The sequence below is a fragment of the Lontra canadensis genome, unplaced genomic scaffold (genome assembly GCF_010015895.1).
Source record: "Lontra canadensis isolate GAN:19392208 unplaced genomic scaffold, GSC_riverotter_1.0 scaffold38, whole genome shotgun sequence".
Taxonomy (NCBI): domain Eukaryota; kingdom Metazoa; phylum Chordata; class Mammalia; order Carnivora; family Mustelidae; genus Lontra; species Lontra canadensis.
This window is the reverse complement of record NW_022631032.1, coordinates 17,847,693-17,874,647: the sequence shown is the minus strand read 5'-3', so window position 1 is coordinate 17,874,647 and position 26,955 is coordinate 17,847,693. Positions and strand designations below refer to the sequence as shown.

At 45.6% G+C, this 26,955-nt stretch overlaps 1 protein-coding gene across 1 annotated transcript; it reads right to left on the bottom strand.

Moving 5' to 3' along the window:
- Positions 1-3,852: 3,852 nt before the first annotated feature.
- Positions 3,853-26,798, bottom strand: BTD (biotinidase). The gene is made up of 4 exons (XM_032869746.1): positions 26,644-26,798; positions 11,444-11,708; positions 6,286-6,435; positions 3,853-5,315 (listed from the first exon to the last, which is right to left on the bottom strand). Exons 1-4 carry the CDS (start codon positions 26,652-26,654, stop codon positions 4,143-4,145), a joined length of 1,599 nt encoding a protein of 532 aa, XP_032725637.1. The 5' UTR covers positions 26,655-26,798; the 3' UTR covers positions 3,853-4,142.
- Between the last annotated feature and the right edge of the window lie 157 nt (positions 26,799-26,955).

Below are 26,955 nucleotides of genomic sequence, written 5' to 3'. Positions count from 1 at the left end.
TACAAGGCTGATCTCATGTTCTGTAGGAATATTTAGAGTGTGGAAATGAGAAAGATGCTGTCTTTACTTCAGAGTAGTAATGTCTTTAGTTATCACATCAGGACCCTATGGCAACAAACTCAGGATTCATAAGATATATAACTACAAAACAGGTCTTGAAGTTAAAGGGCACAGTATCAGAATTTCATTCTGCCATATCAGGTACTCATAGATCTACTAGTAATTTTATTTTTAACTGTTTGGCTATTAGATTTTTACTTCAGTGCTAGAAAATTAAAATGAGAAATCTTTCCAAAGGGAAAGAAAATGTTTTGTTGTTCCAGTCTGCCTAAATGAAATAAGCACACTTGGTGACTCTCTAATCATTCATTCACTCACCCGTTCAGCAGTCAACATGTACTGAGCCCAGATTTTATAAGCCACAAGGGCTGTGCCAGGAGCTGTAGACACAAAGATTAGTAGCATGTTGGCTCTGTTCTCAGAGGAGATCCCCATAGTCACGGTGAAGAAGACCCAAACCCCAGCACCAGCTCTAATTTGCATGTGGGCAACTGACTAGCATCTCTGTTCAGTTTTCCTCCTCTGCAAGATGGCCATGTCAAGCCTTAAGGCTCACAGAGGAGTTTAAGAGAGCTGTTTATGTGCATGTCGAGCACACAGCTGTCGCTCACTACAGGGCAGCCACTCTCGGGGCAGCTCATGTTCTGGCAGAGAGGACCTGGATAAGTATGATGGCCCGATAAGGAAAGGCTCTGGGAACTGGGAACAGGAAACATCCCTTCAGTGAGAGAAGATTCACAAAGTGCTTGTGATGAAATGGACCTTGAGAGGTGTTTCCCCTTCAAAGAGGCCATTTCAAGCAAAGACAATATTGCTGAGACCTGATTCTGTTCAGCACATTGTGGAGTTGAGAGAATTCGGCCATGGCTGGAGCAGGGAGCTGGATTCATTGTGAGGGGTCAGCAGGGGGCTCAGCACAGGCAGGGGTGCAGTAAGCCTGTAAACTTCAGGGAGATGAGAAACAGGAGAAGCAGCATTTGGACTGAGGGGTGTGGCAACCAGCTCCAAGATGGTGCCCAGTGATTCTCCCCTCCTGGCCTGTGTCCTGTGTCTCCTCCCTCATGAGCAAGGCTAATCTGGGTAACCCAACAGGATAACAGGGAAATGATAAAGTGTGACTCCTGAGGGTGGGTCATTATAGACACTGGCGTCCACCTTGCCTTCCCTTGGATCACTTGCTCCAGGGGAGAATTCAAGCAGCTGACGGAGGTTGTCCCTTTCTGGGCAGAGTATCAGCTTCGGTATCAGGCCACCTCACAAGTCACCAGCCCCCTCTATGACTGGTTGGTCTGGGGTCAGGTGCCAACTCCCAGCTCAATGTGCGATGGCCAGAGGATGGGGACATAGGTTCAGAGCAGAGCCACCTGTGAGGAAGGGCTGGTCCAGGTGGGCTTTCCTCATCAGGGCTGCAGGCAGGCTCACCCCTCAGGAGGGGGCGGTGGGCGCTGGGACTGACCGTCTGTGAGCAGGGCGTGGTTTTGCCTTCTCTAGGAACAGACATGCCTTTCTCAGTCCAGTGTGAACACAGCTGATTGTGCCTCTCACTTCCTCTGTGACGAAAACCACAAGCAGGCACAGCTGCACCTATATGAGAAACCACACCAACCAACCAACTTCCCCCAAGTCTCATTCAACCAAAAATACATTGGATTTCCTGCCTCTTACATTATGGCCAAGATTGCCATTTGTTTCCTGAATTTCAGGATTACAGTTGACAAAAGCATATCACAACCATTAGTCATAGGTGCATTTTTTTTCCCGAAAATGATTTCTTTTACTCATTTTCCCCTGTCTTCCATTTTGTTCTGCCCTCTGGCAGCTACTTCTTTTTATTGTAAAAGCAATTGTTTTACCACCATTATTTACCTCCCCCCTCACGTCTACTTCGTAAGCAGTTGGTTCTAAATTGTCAAGACAAAGTAACTCAGGGAAAGTTCTAGGTGTTCTGTTCAGAAGGGCAAAACGTGCATCCAGCAGGTGCTTCCAAAGTTCTTCCTGGGTGGAGGGGTTCCACCGAGTGTGTATTTAGGATTGCTCTCTCCATCTCTCACTTTCTCAGGCTGACTTGAAATCCTCTTGGCATGAAGCAACAAGATGCATTTTTAAGCTGGCTTCTGTTTCCCTGGGGTTTGGGGCCAAGAGCGAAGTGGGCGGCAGCCAGCCACATCTGGCGCCATGAGCGCACCCCTTCTGGCAGGTCGCCCGTGGGGGAGGGCAGGCAAGCTCCGTGGGCTGGTGGGAGAGGTCCTGTTCCCCTTGCGGCAGGACTTCCCAGGGCTTCCTCAGGAATACTCAGTTCTTCCTGCTTATTCCCTAAAGATGTGACTCATTCCAAACCTTTGCGAGCGAGCAGTGAATCAGCAGGGGTTTTGCTTGTTTGGCTCATTCCCATGTGCACTATTCAGTACACGTTCTATGAATGAGAAAATTGCGGTGTGACAGGGTTTAAATAAATTGTCCAAGGCCCAGGCAGTGAAGAGTAAACAGTGAGGCAGAGGAAATGAGCCTGGACCATCTCAAGTGCAGGGTCTGTGCTCTTTAGTAGCCTGCCTGGAAGCCAGAAAAGGGGTCTGGAAGGCCACACTGCATGGAGATGGGGATGGAGTCCCATTTCTTACTTTGCAGAATTATATATATGCACATACTGCTTTAAGACATCTAATTAAAAGAGGAAACCAGCCACAACACGGAAGAGGTAAGTCACAGCAGGATAATTATCCATCTTCCTTAAAACTTAGCCATTTCCCCACCTAAAAATCATCTGAAACAGTTACTAGGCATTGATTCAAAATGACTTTGAAATGTTGGATACAAATAATACAGAAATTAGTGGCCTAGTCATGATCCCAGGGTCCTGACATGGAGCCTCGCATCACACTCCCCACTTAGCTGGGAATCTGCTTCTCCCTCTCCCTCTATTCCTTCCGCCACCCAGACCTATGTTCTCTGTCTCTTTCTCTCTCTCAAATAAATAAATAAAATCTTAAAAAAAAAATTAAGTAGAAAAGAAAAAAAAATTAGTGACCTAAAATTATCTTCCCTCACTGATAATGGTTTTGCTTCTGGAATTCATACTTGGCAGGACCTCACTCCGTACCTGGTGGGCGCTCCAAAAACACCTGTTGTGTGACTGAATGAATGAACGACGACCGTGGGCCAACCTCCATGGCAGTTCATGAAACTCTTCTTCAGGAGGTGGGATGCCACCATCAAAGGGCAGGCCCTCCGGGGACCGCAAATGGACTCACACCCACGTCACTCCGTCCTGCACAGTTGGGCAACTGGCAGGCTCTCACCCAGAGTTAGCATGATTTATTAAGGACTCTGGAATCCTGGATGAGACACGTTGTATAGAAAGAATCCTCTTCCTCATCCTTTCCCACTGCTGCCCCTCTCTTCAGCACTTCTTTCCAGCCTCCTCCCTCTTGCTCGCTCATTCTGTCTCTCTGGGGCACTGTGCTCTTTCTTTCCAGTTATTATAAGTCCTGCCTGACACATTCCATTTACTGACAGAAAGACAGATGGAAGGAAAACTTCCCTTCTATTTTTAAGAGCTGCTTCAAGATGCACCTTTCTGATGTTGCCGAAAGCTCTGGCATTACTGTTTCCTCTGGACAGAATTCTGTTCATCCAGAATGGAAACGGGCCCACGCAGCCATTTCTAATACAGCTTTTGCTTTGGGAGTTTGTTTCTCACCTTTGCCAGTGTTTGAGATACGTGAGATACTTGTGTGTCCTGGGTGTCACTTGATGAACAACAAGAACGGGGAAAACACACACAAAACCCACTGCTTTGTGGGTGTGTAAAATATCAACTGACATTTATTGTTGTTTTAGCTCTAAAAACCAACTGTGAAATGAGAGATTGGCTGGAGGAAGATGTGACTTGGAAACAATAAATGTGAGCAGAGACTGCCAGAAAAGACTCGATAATTCACGTGGAAGAGGAAAAGCCACTGGGGGAATCAGCCTCTCCTACTTTGTCCCACAGCTGCCACGATGGTAGTCTGGGGAGGAGAGGTGGTCCCAGGGCTCCTGAGCGGCAGCCTGGGAAAGGGCAGAGCCACCCACCCCACATGGCCCTAGTCCCTCTCATACAGCCGCCCGTACAGAGCTGCTGTCACCAGGCCAGAGGACAGTCCCCTCTTCCTCAGGAAAGAGTAGTCACTCTCCCAGCCAAACTGATCAGGGGTTTCCAGGGTCATCCCTGAGGTAAGAAGCAGAGGAAAGATATAGGAAGTACTGAAGTTCCCCCACAGGTGAAACGCAAATCTCCCCGTGGCCTCTGTGATCTCCTCCCCACAAGTGTCAAAGCCAAGACCCCCACACTTGACCAGGGCACAGGCTTGAACGTAGTAAGTGCCATGCACAGTGTGGAGACCATCGAAGACCCCCAGGGCATACAATTCTTTGGACAAAGTGGGCCTCTGGTAAAGTAAATGACAGCAGAGGCCATTTGCACAGACACGGAGGTAGCCTTCCTTTCCCCACACAGGGACCAGGGTGAAATTGTCATACATCATCTCCGAGTGAAATGTGGGAGGAGCGTTCATGTTCCATTTGGTAGCTCTGTCACAGTGGACTTCCTGAGCATCCTTTTCACAGTATGGGTCACCTGCCAAGAGTTCTAAAAACTTACTGTGGGACGGGTCCATTTTACCCGTGGCATTCTCCGTACCAATGAGACCCAGCGGATTTTTGGCTACGTGTGCTATTATAAGATGACCTCTGGAGTCTTCCATGTCATGATGCCAAAAGGATTTCCGAGGGCTGTGTATACCACTTCCAGTCATCCCCAGAGTTGGGTGGTGGATGTTAGCAGCTAGAAAGTTGATGCCGAACGCAATGGCAAAAGCTCTCTGAATCTGAATGGCCGCCAAGAGCGGGAGCTGGTTCATCCAGGCAGCTGGGTACACGACATGCTTCACCTCAGGGTCTTGGAGGAGCCTAATGGCAGGCTCAAAGAACAATATATCAAAGCAGGTGAAGATGCCAAATTTGCCAGCAAAGGGGGTATCAAAGATGATGAGATCCACTTCGAGAGGGGCATCGAAAGCTGCCTCAAAGTAGAGGTTGTGTTTGCGGTAGCGGTCAACAAGGGTTCCATTATTGCTGAACACGACATTCGTGTTAAACTGGTATCTTCCATCATTTGGGCACCCCGGGTCATTGCGATGACAAGGCTGCTTTGTCCCGAGATTGGCCACCAGGAACATGTTTCCCTTGATGGCCATACAACTCAGGCGCTGGAGGACCTAAAGAAAAAGAAGGTATACATGTTTTAAATTTATTTTTTAAATCCTGCCTTTTGTCTTATAATTTTAATTAGAAATAATTTTAAAATAGAAAAGTAGCTATATTTTATTGATAATATGTAAACAACTATCATAAATCAGTAAAAAAAAATACAGAGTATGTGCAGGGGATATAAAGAGTTGATTCATAGAAAAACAAATACGAACATCTGAGAAGATACCCAACCAGATTAGCAATGACAAAATGCAAATTAAGATAATGAGAGATCATTTTGAACCTACATAAGATTGGCAAAAATTCCAAATATGATTCTATCTTACATTGACCAAAAGGTGGGAACACAGGCACTCAAACTATTACTCAGGAAGTAAAGTGAAAGAGCTTTTAAAAGGAAAACTTGGTACTCCTCAAAATAACTTAAAATGTGCATATCCTGTAGCTGAGAAATTCCAATTCTAGGAATCTCCCCTCATAGAAAAACTTAGACATATTTACAAAAATACGTGTATAAAGACAATCATTGCAAAATAATAGCAAAGATTCTTTTAAAAAGCATAGAACATGCTAAAAAACAGGAAGTCAGTAACTACGAAATGTGCAGAATATAGTTGGATGCACATTAAACTGTTGGTGGCAGTTTCTCTAGGAAGAGAAATAGGCAATGGGTGGGGTGTGTGACTTTCTTTTCTTTTTTTACTTCTGATTGATTCGTTTTCTAAGTGTATATTCATGTATTTCTTGTGTAATTAATAAATAGAACAATCCAGATATGAGTAAAGGCCCCATAGTACTAGACATCCTCTAACTAAATGAATATATAGCCCAGGGAGTTTGGGGAACCTGGGTTTCCTGTTTAGGATCCTAGGGTCTCCTTTCAGCTTGATTTAATATATCTTGGCTTTTGGCCCCGAGCTGGGTTCATCTCTGTGGGCCTTCTGCCTACTGAGGAAGGCTGGGACCCTCACGTACCTCTGTGTCGTTGAATCGTTGGGGCTCCAGGCATGGGTTCCACCTGACCAACTGGGGAGATGGCATGAAGTCCAAAAATGGGTAAACAGATGTTCTTGTAAAGTTGAATCCATGAATGCCATCTTCTGGAAACACTATAATCTGTACGCCCTGTAAAGTCAGAAACATCGAAGTAGGGCATGTCGTTGGGTAACAGGAAGCCTCCCTGCTTTCATTTGTTCATTCTTTCGTTCACTCATCTGACCCCCATCAAGCTGCTGTTCCGTGCCGGGAACCAGGGGTATAAACAGGGTGGCTGGACTCTCCTCAGGGATCTTAGTCTTGGGGAAGCCGTCTCACTTGGCCTAGTTGTGAGGGAACCAAGGCTGAGGGCTTTAGAAACCACCATTAAGCACACCTGGGGTCGTGTCAGGCAAGGAGGGAATGAGGGAGAGGGGAACGGAAAGCGGGCATTTGCCAAGCAGATGGGAGGGGCGTGGAGTTCCTGGTGGTGGAGTGGAGGATGGGACACAGTACAGAGGCCTCGAATACTGGGCTTGGTCACAGAAGGGGTGTCCCTAGTCCCATGGTTTCCACTCATTGTGCTTTTTTTTTTTTTTTAAGACTTTATTATTTGACAGAGAGCTCACAAGTAGGCAGAGAGGCAGGCAGAGAGATGGGGGGAAGCAGGCTCTCTGACTAACAGAGAGCCCTATGCGGGGCTCGATCCCAGGACCCTGAGATCATGACCTGAGCCGAAGACAGAAGTTTAACCCACTGAGCCACCCAGGAGCCCCTCTCATCACACATCTTAATCAGATGGGGAGCTTCTGGAAAAAAGCACGCTGGGCCCCACTCCTAAAAAGTCTGCTTCATTTGACTGGGTCTGACCACACAGTGTTTGTAAAAAGGTTCCCAGGTGTTTGTTTCTTTTAAGACTTTATTTATTTATTGGGGGGGGGCAGAGACTGAGGGAGAGAAAGAATCCCAAGCAAACTCTACACTGAGCAGGGAGCCCAAGGCAGGGCTCCATCTCACAACACTGAGATCATGCCCTGAGCCAAAATCAAGAGTCTGATGCTTAACTGACTGGGCCACCCAGGCGCCCCTCCCGGTGACTAATGTTCAGCCAAGTTTGGGACCTTCTGGGCTGCTTGGTAAAAGTCAAGTGTGTTCATTTCGGCATAGAAATAAGGATTTTCTCTACTTGCAGTTCTCCACCTGGGAATGAGGAGGCTCCCTTCAGAATTCTAACCACCCCACAGGCTTTGTCCCACACCTGGAGACACCCTCAGCTCCATGACGTCTAGGCACCCTAGGACACCTGTGGTGTCTGCAGTAACCTAATGAAATCCAAACAAGTGGGGTGCCCTCGGCTCTCAGCAGCAGGGCCTCCTTCTGCTGCTCTCCACGTACAGCTTAAAATGTCAACGTGAAAGGTGGAGGAGGAAGGCAGAGAAGGCATGAATAATCTCAAATAAGAGGCAATTTGAGTCACTTATTTCTGGAATGCACTGCGAACTTTTTTCTGGTTAAGAAAGCTTTGAAAGTTTAACTGTAGGAAACTCAGAAAACAAAATACTAGTTAATATTAGTTTTTCATTTTTTCTCGGTGTATAATTGAGATATTAAATATTTATCATAAATAATAAAAGACACGTTTTCCATCTTGACTTTTCCCACTACCTAGAACCTCAAGACTGCATAGCTACCTTCAGAAATACCATTTGCCGTGGCTACATTCTATTTAAGGGGCCACCCCAGCTCATCCATTATCAGTGGACATCTGTCTGTATTGTTCCCAACTTCTGGTGACCGTCTGCATTCAGGGGGCTCAAAACACTTTCTGAGTGTTGTTCACAAATCTTTGGATCTCTGATTATTTCTTTAGAATGAAGTCTTATAAGTGAAAATACTGGCTCTAGGATATGAAGAGTCTTCAGTTCTTTACACTGCCAAATAGCTTTCCAGAAAGATGAGGCCTGTGTATACTCCTTCCAGGAGACATTGGTCATCTGGTCGCACCTTGTAGAGCACAGTCATTGCAAACTGTGAAATGAAGCAGGATGAAGAATGTTTGCCTTTCTAAAACATGCCAGGGGACTGGTTAACAGGCTCAAGGATGATTGACCCAGTGAATGTGTCACTGTTGGGCTTTGATATTTCATAGAAGATCACCTCAGAGATGATCCTTGCCTTGCCCCGTAGGACAGTAGCCAGTTTTGTACTGATTCGCAAATTCACTTCAACATTCATTTGGTGAACACACTTCTGCACCTAAGATGCTGAACCAGCTTTACCATCTTACAGATTTCTTTATTCATCAATGAGTTAAATGACAGCTTTGACACATGCCCATCCTGCATTTGTATTGGAGTCATGTTCTTAACGTCTTGAAAATTATACTTGGACACATGTTTCCCTTTATTAAAAACAAAACTCTGAGAACATTGAATGGTTCCCTTGGACAAGAGCACCTAAATTATGGATACATATTAGATTTATACTGAGGTTAAGTTGCATTTCCTGAAGTACGTATTTTCCAGGAATAAGAAGAGGAACCAAACCTGAGCCAGGGCAGAACTTGGGGTCTAATGTGATTACCGCTCCCTCTAGAAAGCAGTCAGCACTCTTGATAAATGAGCACTTTTCTGACAGACCTCCATGAGATCAAGAACTCCTGAGGAATTACGGTTGCCAACCCAGCTGACTGAGCAGCCCAGCAGCTTTAAGATGGACTCCTTTCCTTCTTCACAAATACCTCTACCAAGAGAGAGATACTTCCATTGGCTTTTTCGGAAACCCCTGCCTTGTGGCAAGTTTGATATAAAAGTTTGACACATGCTTGGCAGCCATGTGTCTTAGAAGTTGCTTTAACACGTGTAACCACGCAAGGGAGCCGAGCGATGTGGAAGCACTAAAAATGATCAGATCAGCCACTTCACCCCTGCCTTTGGGCCACACACAGAGAAGGAAGGAAGCCTTGCAGCCGGCTTCAACAAGAACATGGTGTCTAGGTTTCCTTCAGGGGCAGGTTATCGGTAGGCAGGGGTGGTGTCTGGGGTTCAGTAGGGCATTTGCAAACATCTTAGGACACTCTTATGGGCAGGATGGAGAAGCAGGAGGCTGATGCTTCAGCCCCATGCTGGTGAGCACCTCTGCAGAGAATGCTCTGGAGTGGATCTCTGTCATCGGCAGGTCTGAGGGCACAGCCTGGGATTTTTTTACACTGACTTCAGCATAGACCTCAGTGAGGTGTGTATCAAATGTGTGAATGACGTGAAGGTAACTGATAGGCAGGATGTCCGTAAAGATCCCCAAATAGCCCACCAGGCTGGAATGAGGACACTTCCCAGCATAAACATGAAGTCAGGTGCTCAGGTTAGAGACATTAACTTCATAAGGACAGAGTGGCGATTGGCAGCACTTGTGTCTGTGTGTGGAAAAAAGGCTCAGGAGTGTGAGCGGACAGCGAACGCCTCATGAGTCCACAGTGAGACGTGTCTACCAACAGTTTTCCAGAGACAACGTCTCACACAAGACTGCCCTCGTCAGACAGCATAGGGAGAACTTCCTACAGCTCTGGGCACACAGAGCATCTGGGAAGTCTTTGGTAGAAGGGATATACAGCCTGGGGGAGAGACACTGAGTTTGTGGGGTGGGGGTGGGTCATGACCGACGTCCTCAGATCTGTGGAAGATGGCCGCCAGGATAAGGCCCTCGGTCTGCTCTGTTTAGCTCAGAAGGCAGAATGATGGGAAGCAGTTGCAGGGAAGCCGATTGTTCATTGAAAGGAAGACCTTGCCAGAAGTCCCCACTCTCTCAGGAGACAGGGAGTGCTGGGCTACAGAAGGTGCTCAGGGAGAAGCTGGATGTGGGGCTTTGAACTTTGAGGAATGTCTCCCATCAGAAGAATCTAGACCAGGTCTTCAAGTTCCCTTCCAATCTTAGTTTTATATATGTGTATATATTTTTTAAAGATTTTATTTATGTATTTGAGAGAGAGACTGAGAGAGTGAGAGAGAGCATAAACAAGAAGAGAGAGAAGCAGGCTTTCCATGAACAGGGAGCCCAAAGCAGGCCTCGATCCCAGAACCATGGGATCATGACCCAAACCGAAGGCAGATGCCCAACCAACTGAGCCACCCAGGCACTTCTATATGTGTATATTTAAGAAAAAATTGCCTATAATTTTATACACACACACATACACACACACATAATGGGTTAGAGTTTTAAAATGCAGCACTAGAGAGTGGCTGTCCCGGGACCCCCGACCTCCCAGAACAAACACAGGGACCACCTGGGGCAGGGCCTGTGGGCCTCACCCTCTCTGGCTTCTATAGTCTGGGAGGAAGGAGGCTGTGCTCACATGGGCTTCACCTCCCGCCGGGTAGGGCCTCCTCACGCAGTTGGGCTTCCCACCACCGGGTCAGAGCCCAAACTCCCCTTCAGTGATGGGTTTCCCAACAGGGCATTTTCTTGCAGTCACATCTGGCACCCAGATTTCCCCTGCGCCCCACCCTTCCTGGCGGGAACAGCGCCTGTGGGCCAAGCAGGAAGCCCTCACAAAGGCTGGCACCGACCTCCCTTTGTCCATCTCCGTTCTGTCTGCACTGAGTTCTCAGCCTGTTCATGGTCTGGAACAGGGACCAGAAACGAGCCCCAAATAATCAGAAGGTGGGAAACAGCAGTCCTGCGGATGCTTACTATTTTCAGTGCCTCAGAGAACGTGAGAGACTCCCGTCCCTGCTAGTTTCCAGATTTTTCTGTGCATGGGATTCCACTGGGGAGCCTTAAAAAAAATCCCGGGGCCCAGCTCACACCCCCTCCAACTCTGTGAGCACGAGACCAGGCACCCACTGGACAAGCAGTCCCTCTGCACAGCCACACTGAGAGCCAGGGGTTAATTCCAGGCTTCTCAGATATGAGGAACAAAGCAGCACCGGGAGACCTTGGTACAATGTCGATCGATTCAGCAGATCTTGGGCGGGACCCAAATTCTGCACCTCTCACAGGCTCCTGAGGGCTGTGGCGGCTGGCTGGTGCATGGACAACTAAGACAGCTTTACCAGCTGGACTAGTTTTCCAGAGGGCCTGCGGGAACCACTGACCAAAGAGCGAGCTGCCCTGTTTTACCGGACAAGCTGGTGGGGGTCCGCCCCGGAGGTTTCCTTGCCTTTTGGGCTGCGATCATCACTTGCTGCTCATAGATGTCAAGGTTCTGGTTCATCAGCAACAAGGCCTGCTTGCGGCTCATGAGAGCCAGGGGGTCGGGGGTCAATATGGATCGGTGCTCATACACGGCGGCCAGGTAGTGTTCAGCCTCGTGGTGACTGGCCACGCGTGGCTCCTTGGCGTGGACTCCCAGGGCAACCACGTAGCAGCCGCAGAGGAAAAGAGCAAGCTGGCGGCCGACCCCAGACATAACGCAGACCGTAAATCTGGAACGTAAGGAGGCAAGGGAGAAACAGCTGAATAAAGAATCCTGCCAAGAATGTAACTTTTGCAGCTGTGATTTATTAGTCCCAGCAATTAAAGCTCCCGCCTGACACTGCAGCTCGAAGATTTTTTTCATGTGCCTAATAAAAGAGTATGTGTTTCTCTCCAAACACGTAGCAGGCGACATTTAACATGGCTCGCTTTGTGAGTCTGGTTTTAGAACGTTTCCAAAACAGAACCAGCACTGGCCACGATTTTCTAACCTGGCGTTCAGCAAGACACAAGCACGTCACTACTCACCTTCCCAGCCACACACTTAGGTTTTAGGCAAGAATGATGACTACGATTATTTTACAGAATTCGGGGGCCTATTCCACATCCCACCATCTGTCCTCTCTATACACGGGCAAGTCGACCCTCTACGCCAGCTCTGACTGTTGTGATCCCAGTAATACAGCTCAGCTTTCCTGGCCAGGAAGATCCCATGGATTAAAATTCTCCCTGCCTTCCTTTGGTCGGTACTGAATATAAAGGGTAAGTCCTTCTTAGCACAGGATTCTTTCTTTGGTGCGGAGAAGCTAGTGACTTCTACTTAAATGCCAGTACCTATTCTCCGTTATGGGCAGGTAAAAAGAAGTCTCCCAATCAAAGCATTTTTTCCCCTCCTTCCTGAATTTGACAAGTATATTGTACATCATCATCTTCTCAACCTCTGTCTCTGTGATTCCAGAACTCTTGCTCCAAAGTGTATCCATTTGGAAATATAATCCTTTTACAGCAGTAAAACGCCATATTCTAGAAAATAAACTAGAATTTTCTAGAAAATATTCTAGACTCTTCTAGAAAGTAAACTCAGCTTTGTGGGTGTTACCATAAGAGATTAGAAGTAAATTAGGTCACTGACGACGACACTTCTGTGTGCTCTTTTTCCCAAGAACAGGAGTTTTTATTTATTTTTATTTTTTTAATTTCTTTTCAGCGTAACAGTATTCATTGTTTTTGCACCACACCCAGTGCTCCATGCAATCCGTGCCCTCCCTCTCCAATACCCACCACCTGGTTCCCCCAACCTCCCACCCTCCGCCCCTTCAAAACCCTCAGATTGTTTTTCAGAGTCCATAGTCTCTCATGGTTCACCTCCCCTTCCAATTTCCCTCAATGGTCAGGCATTACACCGAATCGTCCAATTCCCCCTTGAAAAACAGCCTGGCCTCGCGCCTGAAGGCCCTCCCCCTACACACAGATTTACCAGGGGCCTTGCCAAGGCCGGGCCACTTGCTCTGTGGAGAGGTTCTGGGGCTGACCAAGTGCCCAGGAATCCAGATTAAACATCAAGATAACAGAGATGAATCAAGGAATCCTATCTCCGCTTTTGAAAAAGACAACGGACACCCTGTCCGACTCTGACTCATAACTCCCGTGTTTGCATTTTAAAACCAAACTCTCCAGGCCGCAAATTTCCTCTTATTTTTCTCTCAAACGGCCCAGAAACAAAAATAGCCCCAAGTATTTTCAACAACGGAACAAGGGCAAGGGATGCTCAGGCAGGATCCTTGCAAAAGCAAACACTTCTCAGGCTGAGCAGGGCTCATCCCGCCCGCCCCTCTCCCTTCTCCTGCTGTTACTCCTCGCCCCAGGGAGTAAGTACACCAAATACCAAACCCTGGAACTTGTTGCCATTCATCTGGGACACTGAACAATGTTTGAAGATTAGAACAAGGCGCCTTTGACTAAGCAGTCATGAGTTTCTCAGTAAGAAACAAAAGTATAATTGATAAGCTCTCTTATCTGAATTTTGCCTCTGAAGACCAGCAAGGAATAATTTTAACAGCCTCAAAATCTAGTTTCCATTCCCCCCTCTGGCTCCATAATGATGATAATGGGGAGTGGTCTGGGGCGGGGGGAGTACTTTCATCTTCAAAGACACATTCCCTATATTTCTCAAGTATTAGGCAATGGCCTCACGAAGAGGTGGGGAAACTGAGGCTGGGGGTGGGGAGAGTTGTACGAACTAGTGCCTGGTAGAGCCAGGTCAGGAGTTCCTGGGGGCCAGAGCATCCCCTGTTCTCAGCTAAGAGTGGTGTGTCACCAATTTACCTGGGGACAGAGGACATGTATTTAAGTCTCAGGACTGCCACACAGTAAAACCAGAAAACTGGGGCACTGGCAAGATAGCATATTTCTTTCTGTTTCAAGAAAATAAAATTTAGATTATTTACAAAAGGTGTGGTAGGAGAGCTATACATGGCAACCATTTGTGTGTGAACAAAGGTAGGTCCGTAATAAGAGGTTAGGAAGAGTCTACCAGGTGTTCACACTTGAAAGAGACCAGCTTAACGAGCTAGGAGAGAATGAGTAATTATGATAAAAATAGCTACAACAGTTTGCCCTTCTTGAAGAGTGGGGAAACAGCAGTCATTTAAACCAGATTGGCAAACGCTAGCTTTCCCTCTTTATTTGGCACTAACAAATGTCTCAGGAAAAACCAAACAAGGCCAAACGCAGACACTTCGAAGGGCAAACCAGGTAGGAGAGGGGGCACAGTTATAAAGGGGCAGGACATCATCCAGATGTGGTTACCAGGGGCTGGCTCACAACGGAAAGCACAGGTGGGCTTGGGTGGGTGTAGGGGCTGCCTGGGAAGAAGAAAGTTCTGGAAGTCCTCGCCTTCTTGCAAACCCAGCAACAGATCTCTAGAGCTGGCCTGAACCTGGACCCTAAACAAAATGGTGAGTAGGGGTATATGCTAGGCCTGAAAAGGTAGATTCATACCGTCTTCCATTGGAGGGCATTTGACAGGTAGGCTCAAACTTCAGGAAAGCCTGGTGCCAAGGCCCCCGTCTAGGTGACAGTGCATCTGTCATGTACCCTGAAGCAGTGTACCCTGCTTCATCCACTCTGCTCACTGTAACCCTCTGAGAAGGGGTGCCCTGAATCCCCCTGCCAGGAAAACAGCCGAGCCGGGAGGGTGTTCACTTTAGACATCCATGGGACACCCAACTGTGAGCCAGACGCAGGTGGCGGTGTTGGGCACAGCCCTGAGCAAGCTAGGCCCTTTCCCAGCCAGCACCCCTCAGGATGGATGGGGAGACAGACCACAATCAAATCAATCCCTAGGATGTCAGACAGCAGCAAGTGCAAAGGAGAAATAAAGGCAGGGAAGGGGCCAGGGAGGGCTTGTCCCGGGTGGGGGCGATTTTAGACAGGAAGGTCACGGAAGGCCCCTGTGAGGTGAGGTCTGCCAGAGGTCAGAGAGGAGACCATGTGGATGCCTGGTCGGGGGTGGGGGTTGGGGGGGTGTTCTAGGCAGAGAGAACAGCTGGGTCAGAAGGCCCAGGTGGGAACTCACTGAGTAGCTTCAGGAAACAGCAAGGAGATGGGGCACCTGGATGGCTCAGTTGGTTAAGCATGTGCCTTCAGCTCAGGTCATGATCCCAGGACCCTGGAATCGAGCCCTGCATCAGGCTTCTCTTTCTCCCCCTGCTGCTCCCTCTGCTTGTGTGCTCATTCTCTCTCTCTCTCTGTCTGTCAAATAAACAAATAAAATCATAGCAAGGAGAGCAGTGGGCTTGGCCCAGGGGCAGAGGAAGGCAGCAAAAAATGAAGTCAGAGAGACGCAATGCAGGCCTTGCTCCCTGGGCTATACAGCCCCCTGCAGCTGCCCTGTCCTCTCCCATTCTCCTCTTGCTGGAGCAGCTCATGAGAGCCAGTTCAAGCGCAAGTCAATCACGACACTCCTGTGCTCCAAGTCTTCCAGTGACACCCTGCTTCACGCGACAGAAAAGCCAGACTTCACAGCATGCCAACAGGCATGAGCCGGGAGGCAGGAACTCACCGACGGGGTGGGCAGAGATTTGCTGGAGTGACATTTTTAACTGCCCAGAGAAGCCCCTGCTTCTCATTTCCCCATGAAAAATATTCCTCCGACCCTAATCCTGGTCAGGAAGGTTCTTGGTATCGTGAGAAAAAGAAATCAATGTCTAAAGTATATGGCAATCTATTTGATGGAAATTTGGTAACATGTTAATCACTAGTTATTTTTATACATGTGAACTTGTAGTTCTACCCTGCTAAGTGATTCATCTCGATAATTAGCTGTATTTCCTTCCTCGCCATACTATTACAATAGTATCTTCTGCAATAAAATGAAAGGACTATTATTAAGGTGCTCTTAATAAGATAATTTCAGAGATGGGCATACACATTTAGAAATTTATATATAGAACTACTGATCATTTTAATAAAAGATCGTGTCATTCTTGACTTGCCAGGGAGAATAACAGTCCCAGGACTGGGAAAGGAGGCAGGAAAAGTCAGCAAAGGAAACGGCATATCCTTGGAACAAAGCCGGAGGGACCTGCCAAGTCCTTAAGGAACCAGCACGGTCTATGCTTCTGTGTGTATCTGAGAGAATGCCTCCAAAGACACTGTGAGTTTCCAAATGGTTTAAAAATTTATTCTCGTGACGGTCATGATATCCTTGTCTAGATCCTTTTACATAAGGGGAAATAATGTCCAACCTCCACCTAATTTATAGACTCTGAATCTAAAGAAGTCCCAAGAGACTTTTTATTTCCTAGAAAGCCTCTTGTTTCCTGTTTCTTCCCTCTGCTGCTGCTAGTCGTGAGCTCCTCTATGACTGGCCCCTGGAATAGGAAGCCCCATAGTGGTTTTAGCTTGGACAGTTTCATGCAAACCTATCCACCGACAAGACTTTTGATGTCTCCATCGGAAATGTCAAGTGTAAACACTTGTGAGTGGCAGGTGACGATGATGTCAACAGTCAAAGCTGAACTCAAAACAGTGAATAAATTACCCAGTCCTGTGAACTGACCTGCTAAGTTGTGATTTCACTTTTTAAAAAATCCCGCCTATTATCTTACAAAAAGAGAGTGACGTATAGAAATGTAACTCCGGACCAGACCTTTGATGAGGCCTATTTGTGTCATGTTAACTAGTTTATCTTAGGATACCCAATGAGCACTTGAAGGATTGTTGACACTTGAACCTAACTATAAGTCAATCTCTCTTCTTCCTCAGATGGGAAATTACCTTCATAATTTAAGTCAAATAAAACTTCTTCCTGAAATGCCCAAGTGTTTAATGCAAGAAGGCACTTTCTTTTTCATTTTCTTGGGTGAACAGAAAGAGTCCCAGCAGAGACCAAGTGTACCGGTTCACCACTGCCACCGTGTGGACAAACAGGACAGTCACCCTAGGTCGGATTGCTTGTCAATAACCGAGCAAAGGGATTCCTAAGCAGTGAATGGACAGTGTTTTTCCTCCTTTCCTTCTCCTTTTCATTTATAACACTTCATCTATCTCTTCTACAGTGGAAAAACAGAAAAAAAAAATTTTCCCAGATGTGGGCCTCATGAAAGTTGTTTTTTATTTGCCATGCTTCCAGGACCTAGGGCATCTTCTATATTCACAAGTTCTGAATTTGTTGCAATTTCTTCTCTCACAGTGGTACCCTCCATAGGATGTGACTGGATGTGCAGAGTGAAACAGCCCATCTACCCGGTGACAGGCAGCACAATGAAAAGGGAAATCTAGCTGAGTTAAGGGTTCTATAGGGACATTTTATATCGACGATTTTACATGTCACAGGCTAACATTTTCAAATCATTTTAACAGCCGTCATTTCAGTTTCTCGTCCTGTTGCATAAAGCATGAAACCAAAGGGTAAAATTCTAGTCTCCAGGTGAGGGAAAACTCCGGCACTAGTTAGTAGTGAATAGGGTAGAAACCAGGCCCCCTGGCTCCTGGTCCAGCTCCCCCCAGCACATACTGAAGAACTGGGGCCATTTATCAGTCAAACCTTCAAAGACCACTGGGCAGACTCCAGTTTAACTGTGGCAGAAAGATTCACGGGGGCTCTTAAATGCTAGCGTGCCTTCAGAGTCACCCAGAGGGCTTGCCCGCATAGATCCCCGTGCCTGGGAGTTTTGATTCAGCCAGTGTGGGACCAGGCCTGAAAATCTGCATTCCCTAACAAGTTCCTAGCTGACTGATGATGCTGATGCTCAGGGCATGGGGTCACGCTTAGAATGTCGCTGGGCTACAAGTTAAAGGCACAGAGATCCTATATTCTGACTCCTGTCTTTCCCTCACTGTCCAAGACAGGAGTCTGAACCATCACCTTTATCTCCCGGGTGCCTCCCCAATTGGGCAGACTTCCAAGTGTTTCCACCATATTTAGTGAAAATGGGCCACAAAGTATTTAAATACTCAAACCAAAGGAAGAAAAAAAACAAAAAACCTCCCGAAACAACTAGGTCCATGTCAGCTAAAGGATTCAATTCTTGTCTTTGGTCTTAACAGGAACATCATTGTAGAACCAGGTTGTGAATGGTTTTCCTTTGTTTAAATAAAGTTCCTGATTTTAAAAGAATAAAACAAGAACAACACAGATATTTTGTTATATAGAGACTCCATCTATACATTTAAATTGTACATTTATAGATAAGAAAAATCGCCTATGTTTGGCCAAAATGTATCGGTTTCCTTCTCAAAAACATATCTGAAATCCTTAGGGGTCGAAACTGAATCACCGAGGATGGAAGTCTTACACCGTATTCTGGAAACTTTGACCAGGGAGCAAGGAAAGAGCCAGAGAAGGCTTCTTCCGCAGCCAGTCAGTCTTCAGAAAAAAGAATGACAGGGCCACTTGCAGCCACTCTGCTCTTCTGGAATATTTATAGCTTCCAGTGAGCCTTCGCCTTCATCCTCCAAGAATGATCATCAGTTTCTCTGAAATGAGCCTCAATGACTGTCCGAATGAAATTGTTTTTCAAAGCCCTTGGGAAGTTTCTCTTCCACTTCTTTGTTGGAAATTAGAGTCATTGGGAGAACCACCTTCTAGACAATGAAGACCTGAAGGCTGGACATCTAGGAGAAACAGCCAGTGCATGGAAAACATGATGTCCCAAAACCACAGGTCAAATTTTCCAGGGAGATGTGCTCAGAAATGTGGGCAATGTAAAGGCTCTTTGTGATTACTAAGGGTCTGGACACAACATCTCTAAGGCTGGAGCGGGTGAGACATCACCACGAGTCCATCGCCCCTGTGCTCTCATGTGCCAGAGCTCTGGAGTGAAAAACCAGATCCCAGGACCAGCACGACGGTGCAGATGCCCTGGATCCTGTGAAGAACAACGGGGTGAGTGCTACAGCCCGGGGACCCTGTCCCCAGGGCAAAAGAACAATCCTTCATAAAATAGCCTGGAAACACTGAAAGTGAATGATAGCAGGAAATGTGAAAACAACAACAAAAGCGAAAGCAAAACACAGCACTAGAAAAAACATGCCAAAGTCCACTGACTTTCTCCTGTGGAGAAGCCAGGAGGTATATGTTTGGGGGAGGCATAGTCAAGATCACCAACAGCAAAAGGTGGACAAATGTGTCCAAGTGCTATGGGTTCTGAGTATCTAGAGAGGAGACTCTTGACACGAGCATGGTGAGAATGCATGTGTGACCCACGACGTAGGCAGGTGGTCAGTGATATTCAGTTACAGGGCAGTGCACCGGCGAGAATGACAGTGACCTTCCAGCCTATTCACTAACTTGGCTGTCTTCTCCACCCACAGTATGGTAGAGGTGTAGAGAAATGGTCAGCCTCTCCACCTTTCTCTCTCTTCCTGGAGGCACCAAAGGGGCTTATCTTCTTCTGCTTTGGTTAGATTGGTAATTACACGTGTGCCTCTGGCAAAGGTCCCAGCTCGGCCACAGCTGCATCCTGGTTACTAACACAAGTCCCGTGGGGCCTGATGCCCTCCAGACCCTCTGGAGGGCAGACCTTTGACTGGCCCTCCCATGTCCTCCAGCTTTATTTGACATGAGGGTCCAAGTCTTCCAAGCTCAGGGCTTTCTGAGGCTGGTGGAAGCGTGGAGTTAGATAAAAAGGTCTCAGAATCTTCCACGAGAGGCTCGGGCTACATTCCTTGGCACTGGGGGCAAAGCAGAGAATAGTCTAGCTCTTCTTTGGAAAGAGATTACTCCTAAACTCGAAGGGGATCAATATCCAGAGCCAGGATTTAACCCAAATTGATTTTGTTCAAAAGCCTACATTCTTTTTATGCTCCTGCACTCATAACAAGGGGAGGAAGCATTTGACTGAATAAGTGATATTGGGATGACTGAATTACAAGCAATTTTTTCTAAAGATTTTATTTATTTAATTTAGGTGGGGGGAGGGAGAAGCAGGTTCCCTCCTGAGCAAGGAGCCTGACATGGGACTCAATCCCAGGACTCTGGGATCATGACCTGAGCCAAACGCAGATGCTTAACTGAGCCACCTAGGCACCCTGAATTACAAGCAATTTGGAATTAAGTTTAAATATCTTGGGCCATATACCAAAATAAACTCAAAATCAAGAGTTTACTATTGAATGATAGGAAAACTAGCATAAATTAGAATCTGATATCAGATACTTGATTAAACCACTTTCTAAAATTTGAAGGTCACATAATAGAAGAAACAGATTGACAGAAATTTACATGCAAAATATAAACATCAACACAACAGTTATAAACAGGCAATGAACGGGAACACATTTAAATGGGAAGAAAACAATCATCAACAAATAGTTTGAAAGATTTTAAACTTATGTACAAAATAAACTTTAACTGGTACTATTCCAAGGTGTTAAATTTGAAAAAAGAATTAGGGTAAACTAGTAAAGTGATAATGAATTTTTTACTGGGGGATAAAAGTTTGACAATTCCTCTTATGAATCACTTCTCTGTAATTCCTCTTATTAATCACTTCTCTGTAAAGTCTACTTCTAGGACTTTATCTTAGGAGTCATTTGAAAAACAAGTTAGTTGAAATGACAGCATACCATGAAAGTAAAGAATACAGGCTTTAGAGGTTTCAACATATCCAAGTTCAAATCCTGGCTCTGATTTACTCATTTCATAACCTTGAGCAGATTATTTGTGATAAGCTTCTGTTTCTTCATCTCTAAGTTGAAAATGTAAATATATGATGTAAAGTACTTAGTGTTCAATAAATGGATGCCAGCTAAAAGCAAAGAACGACTCCCAACAGGTGAAAGTTGGAAACAAACAATATTCAATATGAATGAAGTTATGAAAATTGATGTATGTATACCAGGTGGAACATTAAGCAAACACTGAAAAGACGGTAATGAAGACTCTGATGATGGACGATATCTAAGATGTGCTAAATAAACATATAATGAAAACGTTTCTATGTTTACAATGCGAATAGCTAATAAAATATGTACACAGGTGAACAAAGACTGGAAAAGAATGTGAATTAACAAAAACACAGAAGGTCACATAATGGGGATTTAAAATGCTTTCCTCTATGTTACCCTGTTTTTGCCAAGAAATGAAAAACATAAGAAAAAAAAAAAAAACAGCCAAGACTTCTGGCGTCTAGTCTGGTGTACAAGGCGCCCAGCAGGAGCCATCCTATTGTTAATGAGCCAAAACCTGAACGATCCAAAAACCAACAAGTCTTCTTAATGATTTCAGAGAACTGAGGTCAAAATTAGAGAGACAGAGAGGTGGAGGCAGAGAATCCCCACTTACTGGAGCAGCGACCTCCGTGGGAACAAGGACTAGCACATGAAAACTTAAACTGTAACTGATGGGCCCCTGGGTGGCTCAGTCTATTAAGCGTCTGCCTTTGGCTCAGGTCAGGATCCCAGGGTCCGGGGATCCAGCCCCACATCGGGCTCCCTGCTCAGAAGGGAGCCTGCTTCTCCCTCTGCTTCTCTCCCTGCTTGTTCTCTCTCTCTCTGTCAAATAAAATCTTAAAAAAAAAAAAAAGACAAAACAAAAAAAAATTGTTAACAGACAAACTTTGGAGGCTCAGGGGGGATCAATGAGAGAACTACACATGGCGGGAGGGCCAGGCTTTTGCGAATTTTAGCTCCAGGAGCTCTGCTAGGTTCTTACAGTGAGCACTGGGAAGAAATCTCCTGTTTCTGGGAGGGAGAAGGGAAAAGCAGCCAGGGCATTCTGTTCTTCGGGCAGTCTGCCCTCAAAAGAAACGGTTTCATCAGAGCTAACTGCTTAAGCCTGTATCAGAACCTGACTAACCTGGAGGAAGGGCAGATACCCACCTCTGGCCTCCTCTTGCCACCCTGCGACCTCGTAAAATTCACAGTGTGGAGGCACAGGCTCTCTACCAGACTGCCGCAGCTCCGGTAGCCAAGTCCACTAAGCTTCGAGCCAGAGGAAGAACTAAGAGGGTATCTGCCAGTGCAGTCAGTTTTCCCCAGAACCCTGCCCAATGACTTCACTTAAACTGCTCTGGCCCCCAAAGGACAAGTAAGGCTGGCAAGAATGTTGTATTCCTGGGTGCCTGGGTGGCTCGTTTGGGTAAGCATCTGCCTTCAGCTCAGGTCATGATCCCAGGGTCTCTGGGATCGAGCCCCACATTGGGCTCCCTGCTCCGTGAGGGTCTGCTTCTCTCTCTCCTACTGCCTGCCCCTCCCTCTGCGTGTGCCACACCCCGCCCCCATCAAATAAATAAATAAAATCTTTAAAAAAAATTTGCCTAACTTTAAAAAATTTTTAAAAAAATAAATATGTTCAAATCCTAATCCCTGAACCTGTGCATACGTTTGGTTACAGGGCAAAGGGTTATTAAAGTTGCTAAAGAGCTGACTGTAGGGCGCTTGGGTGGCTCAGTTGTTTAAGCCACTGCCTTTGGCTCAGGTCATGATTCCAGACTCATGGGATCGAGTCTGGCATCGGGCTCCCAGCTCAGCAGGGAGTCTTTTAACTCCCTCCGCCAGAAGTCTTCTCCCCTCTCATGCTCTCTCTCACTCTCTCTCTCAAATAAATAAATAAAATTAAATTAAATTTAAAAAAGAGCTGACTGTAAAATGGGGAGATTATCTTGGCTTACGTGAGTTGGTTCAATGGAATCACCAGTGTCTTTATGAGTGAAAGAAGTATAAGAAGGAGAACCAAGGGACGGTAGCATGGGAAGGTTTTGCTATTGTTTGCCTTGAAAATGGAGCCAAGAATGTAGGAAGCCTCAAGAAATGAGAAGTAACAAGGCACGGATTCTCTCTTAAAGCCTCCAGAAAGGAATACAATCCTGTCAATACTTTGATACTATCCCAAGGAGACCCATTTCAGACTTCTGAACTATAGAACTGTAAGATAATACACTTAATGTTGTTTAAAGCCACTAAGTTTATGGTAATCAGTTATAGCAGCATAGGACACTGATAACAACAGACAAGATAGTTTAAAAAGCACAAAGTTGAAAGACTTTCCTACCAACATAAGACTTATTCTAAAATATATAGAAATTAAGATAGTGTAGGATTGGTGCTAGAATATAAAAACAGCAGATTCCAGAGAGAAACCGCTGAGCAGGGGAGCCCAATGTCACAAATGTTAAATATAAACACATTTTAAAGTAAATAAAATAATAATTCACAGGTAAGTGCCAAAGAACTCAAAGGTTATGATACAGAAAGAAGTTTAAGAGCTTAAGCTCTTCATCAGGAAGCTGTCCCTCATCTGGGTTATACCCCAGCAGTTCAACTCCAAACCCTGGGAATCAGTCCGAGATTCTGCCCTAGAGGGGATTCTCTGTTTTGCTGACACAGCAAACAGATTAAAAAAACAACAACAAAAAAAAAACAATAAAGTACAAAGGCGCTGCAATGAAGGCTAATGGCCAAACAGAAGAAACATGAAAACAGAAATGTTTAACTGCGGGTACCATGTTTCCTAAGCAAGAGCTGCTGCTCCCCCACCCCACCCCATGGGCCATCCCAAGTGTGGAGTTCTAGCATATGGAGAAATACAAGAGTACGGTTTCAAGGCTATTTCAGATAAATCTCTCATGTTGGTATAGCATGACGTACAGTTGTCACCATTTCTGGTGCACTTTACACAAAGTAAACATGTTTATTAGTGATTTAATGATTGTTGATGCCAAACTACCCTAAATTTAAATTAAAAAAAAAAAACAAAACCCCACAACCAAACACACAATGGATGAAGATAAAGCTAAAAGAGGGAAATAATGTTTCTTCAGTTTCTGCCCCAGGGTGCTTCTGGATCCAGTCTGGGTCTATCTCACCACTCAAATGTGGAGCAAAGGTGCTTGGCTGTCCAAGCCAAGGGCAGAACCCAAATTTTCTCTAGATCACAGGGCAAATGGGAAAAACACCCAGCGCCCATCCCCTGCTAAGGGGCCTTCAGTCTGACCCTGACACCTCAATGAAAAACATGTTTTCCGCTGGTTTTGCTTCAAGCCTATTTCTGAGCATTAGTAATTTGCAGTCCATAAATTTAACTAGAAGCAAAAAATAATCAATCTCACCTATTTGCCTCAAAGAACAACTTTATTAAATATTTTATTTTCTGCTGTTTATGTTAATGTATTGCTTACAGCACATTTCCTGCTGTTCAGTTTTCCATGTTGGTTTTAAAAACAGATTTTTTTTTTTAAAGATTTTATTTATTTATTTGACAGACAGAGATCGCAAGCAGGCAGAGAGGCAGGCAGAGAGAGAGGAGGAAGCAGGTTCCCTGCCAAGCAGAGAGCCCAATGCGGGGCTCGATCCCAGGACACCGGGATCATGACCTGAGCCAAAGGCAGAGGCTTGAACCCAATGAGCCACCCAGGTGCCCCCCCAAACAGATTTTTTTAAAAGTAGAACTCTACATAGATTTCCCTTTTTTGTTACTGTCGCTTGCTTTTTGTTGGTATTTGAGATATTTGGTTTCAGTTTTCTCTTCTTTTATTTCAGCCACTTTTCAGCCATTCTATAATGTATCACACATAACCTTAATTCATTTCTTCATTTGATAACCAAACACTTGCCATCTTGATAAAATAAGTTTGTGAGATAATCTCTCACAGGTGCAGGTGGTGTTATGTGCTTTAATAATCACAAGGATGTTTAGTGTCCTTGTTAGTTTACTGAAATTAAAACATGCTGCCATAATTTGGGGGCCTCAGGAGGCCTTCTACAACCTTTAGAAGCTGATGAGAAGAACAAGGCAAGAGAAATGCAGGTTAAATTAAATCTCCTTCCAGCCGACAGCCCACTGAGAGACCCTTGAGACATGCACAGTAATGGCTCTCCTCAAGGAACTCATGGCTGCCTTAATGCCTTCATGTTTGTATTTTATTAAAGACTAAAAATAACCTTATCTTAACAGAAGCTAGCCCCCATGCCCCAAGGTCCTAAAAGCCTTGCTTCAAAATTCCTTAGGAACTTTATCTCTATCCCCGCTCCCTCCACAAACTTAGAAGTATATAATCAGTCACTCACAATCCTGGGGCAGTTCTTTCTGCCCACGGGTCCCGTCCCAGTGCTATAATAAAATTACTCTTTTGCACCAGAAACATCTCAAGAATTCTTAGCCATTCGCTCTCGAACCCAAAATTCTTCCAAATGTCATCATTTTGGCAGCCCATGTGGGGCTCCAGTCTTTTCAAAATCCGAACTCTGAGCCTCACTGCAAATTTGAAGGGTAATTCCTCTTCTCTTCCCTTTACTTTCATTTCAGGGGCGTTTCAAGGGGCCTGCTGGCTCTGAGTCAAACACTTCCACGTGGGTTGCTCAGGCTGCAATCCTCCAGCCCGTGGCTACTCTACGGGGAGGGAAAAGCCTGCCTTTTGGCTGGAAATTAGTACATTGGCCGGAATAGTAATAACACCCAGAAACTTGATGCCCTCTCTTTATTCCTGTCCTTTTGTTTGTTTCTTTTTCTTTATTCCTGTCCTTAGGCTTGGGACTGCCCCCTAAGTCACTAGGACGCCTGCCATTCTTAAGAGTCCCTGTAAGGTTTCCTCCTCATCAGTCTAATATGATCCCCTTCACACCTCCGGTCTAGCCGCTCCAGGCCACAAGAATTCTACTTAGAGCTGGCAGAAACCAGTACCCAATTAAATTAAAACCCAGCTGGGGACCATTTCCTAGGGAAGTCGGTTGTAAGGACTATATGCGCTGGAATGTTGCTTAGATCACAGTGGATTTCTATCTTTACTGTTTTTCTTCAACGTCCTCTATTGACTACTTAAGTTACTAAATGGAGTAATTTCCCCTTGTAAAACTTTTCTGGTGTTGGTTAGAAATGGCAGGTTCTTCGCAGCATGGCAGAACACTGTATTTTGGTCCATTCACTGGCATCCTTTGTAGTCTAGAATGCAATGGGGGAAGAGAGGGGACACAGGCAATCCCTCCTATGGGGGGGCGTTTACTTTATAGCAGGGAGGGTGATCAATAGTGCTTTTGTTGGAGGGATGCCTCCAGTCACCTGGATACCCAAAACTCCCAACATATGCTGTGTGGAACACCACCCAGGAGTAAGGAGCGATTTTTGATAATGGACCTTCTCTAGGCTTCTTCGGATCCCAAGGACTTTCCCACGGCATGCCTTTTAACCCACTGGAGACAATTTGGATTGTGAAATTTAAGAAAGAACTGATCTTCTTTTATAATACTGCACGGCCTCAATATGATCTACCGGATCTCTTCTGCTAGGAAACAGGGACAATGAACTGAGGTACCCTATGTTCAGGTTTGAATGGCCCTAAATCACAACCCAATCTAAGGACCTCTTACAGAATGTGTCTGGCCACTAACCAGGCTGATAAGCTCCTTCCTGATTGCCTAAACAACCCAGGTTGCTAGAGGAAACACAGGCCATCTCTAATGAAGGGGATGCTGACCCCCTCTCCCTGTTCTCCCAACAGACTCAGGTCAGTTGTATACTTTGATGACTGGCTCCCCTGTTTAGAAAGCCTATTATCATTATGTTAGCTTTTTCTTAAAAAAAAAAAAATTAGACTCATTCCTTCTCTGACCTCCTTCCATAGACAAATAAACAAAAGCAAACAAAAAATTCCAATAAAACATCCGACAAATAAAATTCCATGTCTACCACCAATGAAAGTAATAAAGAATGTGGTTAATGCTTACAAAGTCTGCATGGAAGGGCCTTGGATAAATCACAGAAGAATCCTGTAATCACAGTTGGATTGCAAGGAGTTGCTCCCAGCGCTTGTGAATCCTGGGGAGGAAGACTGTCATCACTTCTGCTCAATCATCTGACCAACTGAACAGTGGAATGTTGCACCCTGAACCAAAGATATAAAGGTGAAAGCAAGTTTAAACAGTCTCGTTGACCTTTCCCTTTGCTAAAGGACAAAATCCAGTCCGTTGAGAATGTATCCTTTTTGCAAAACCAGTTAATGTGAATTCAGGGGATTTGTTCCAACTTATAGCATAGTT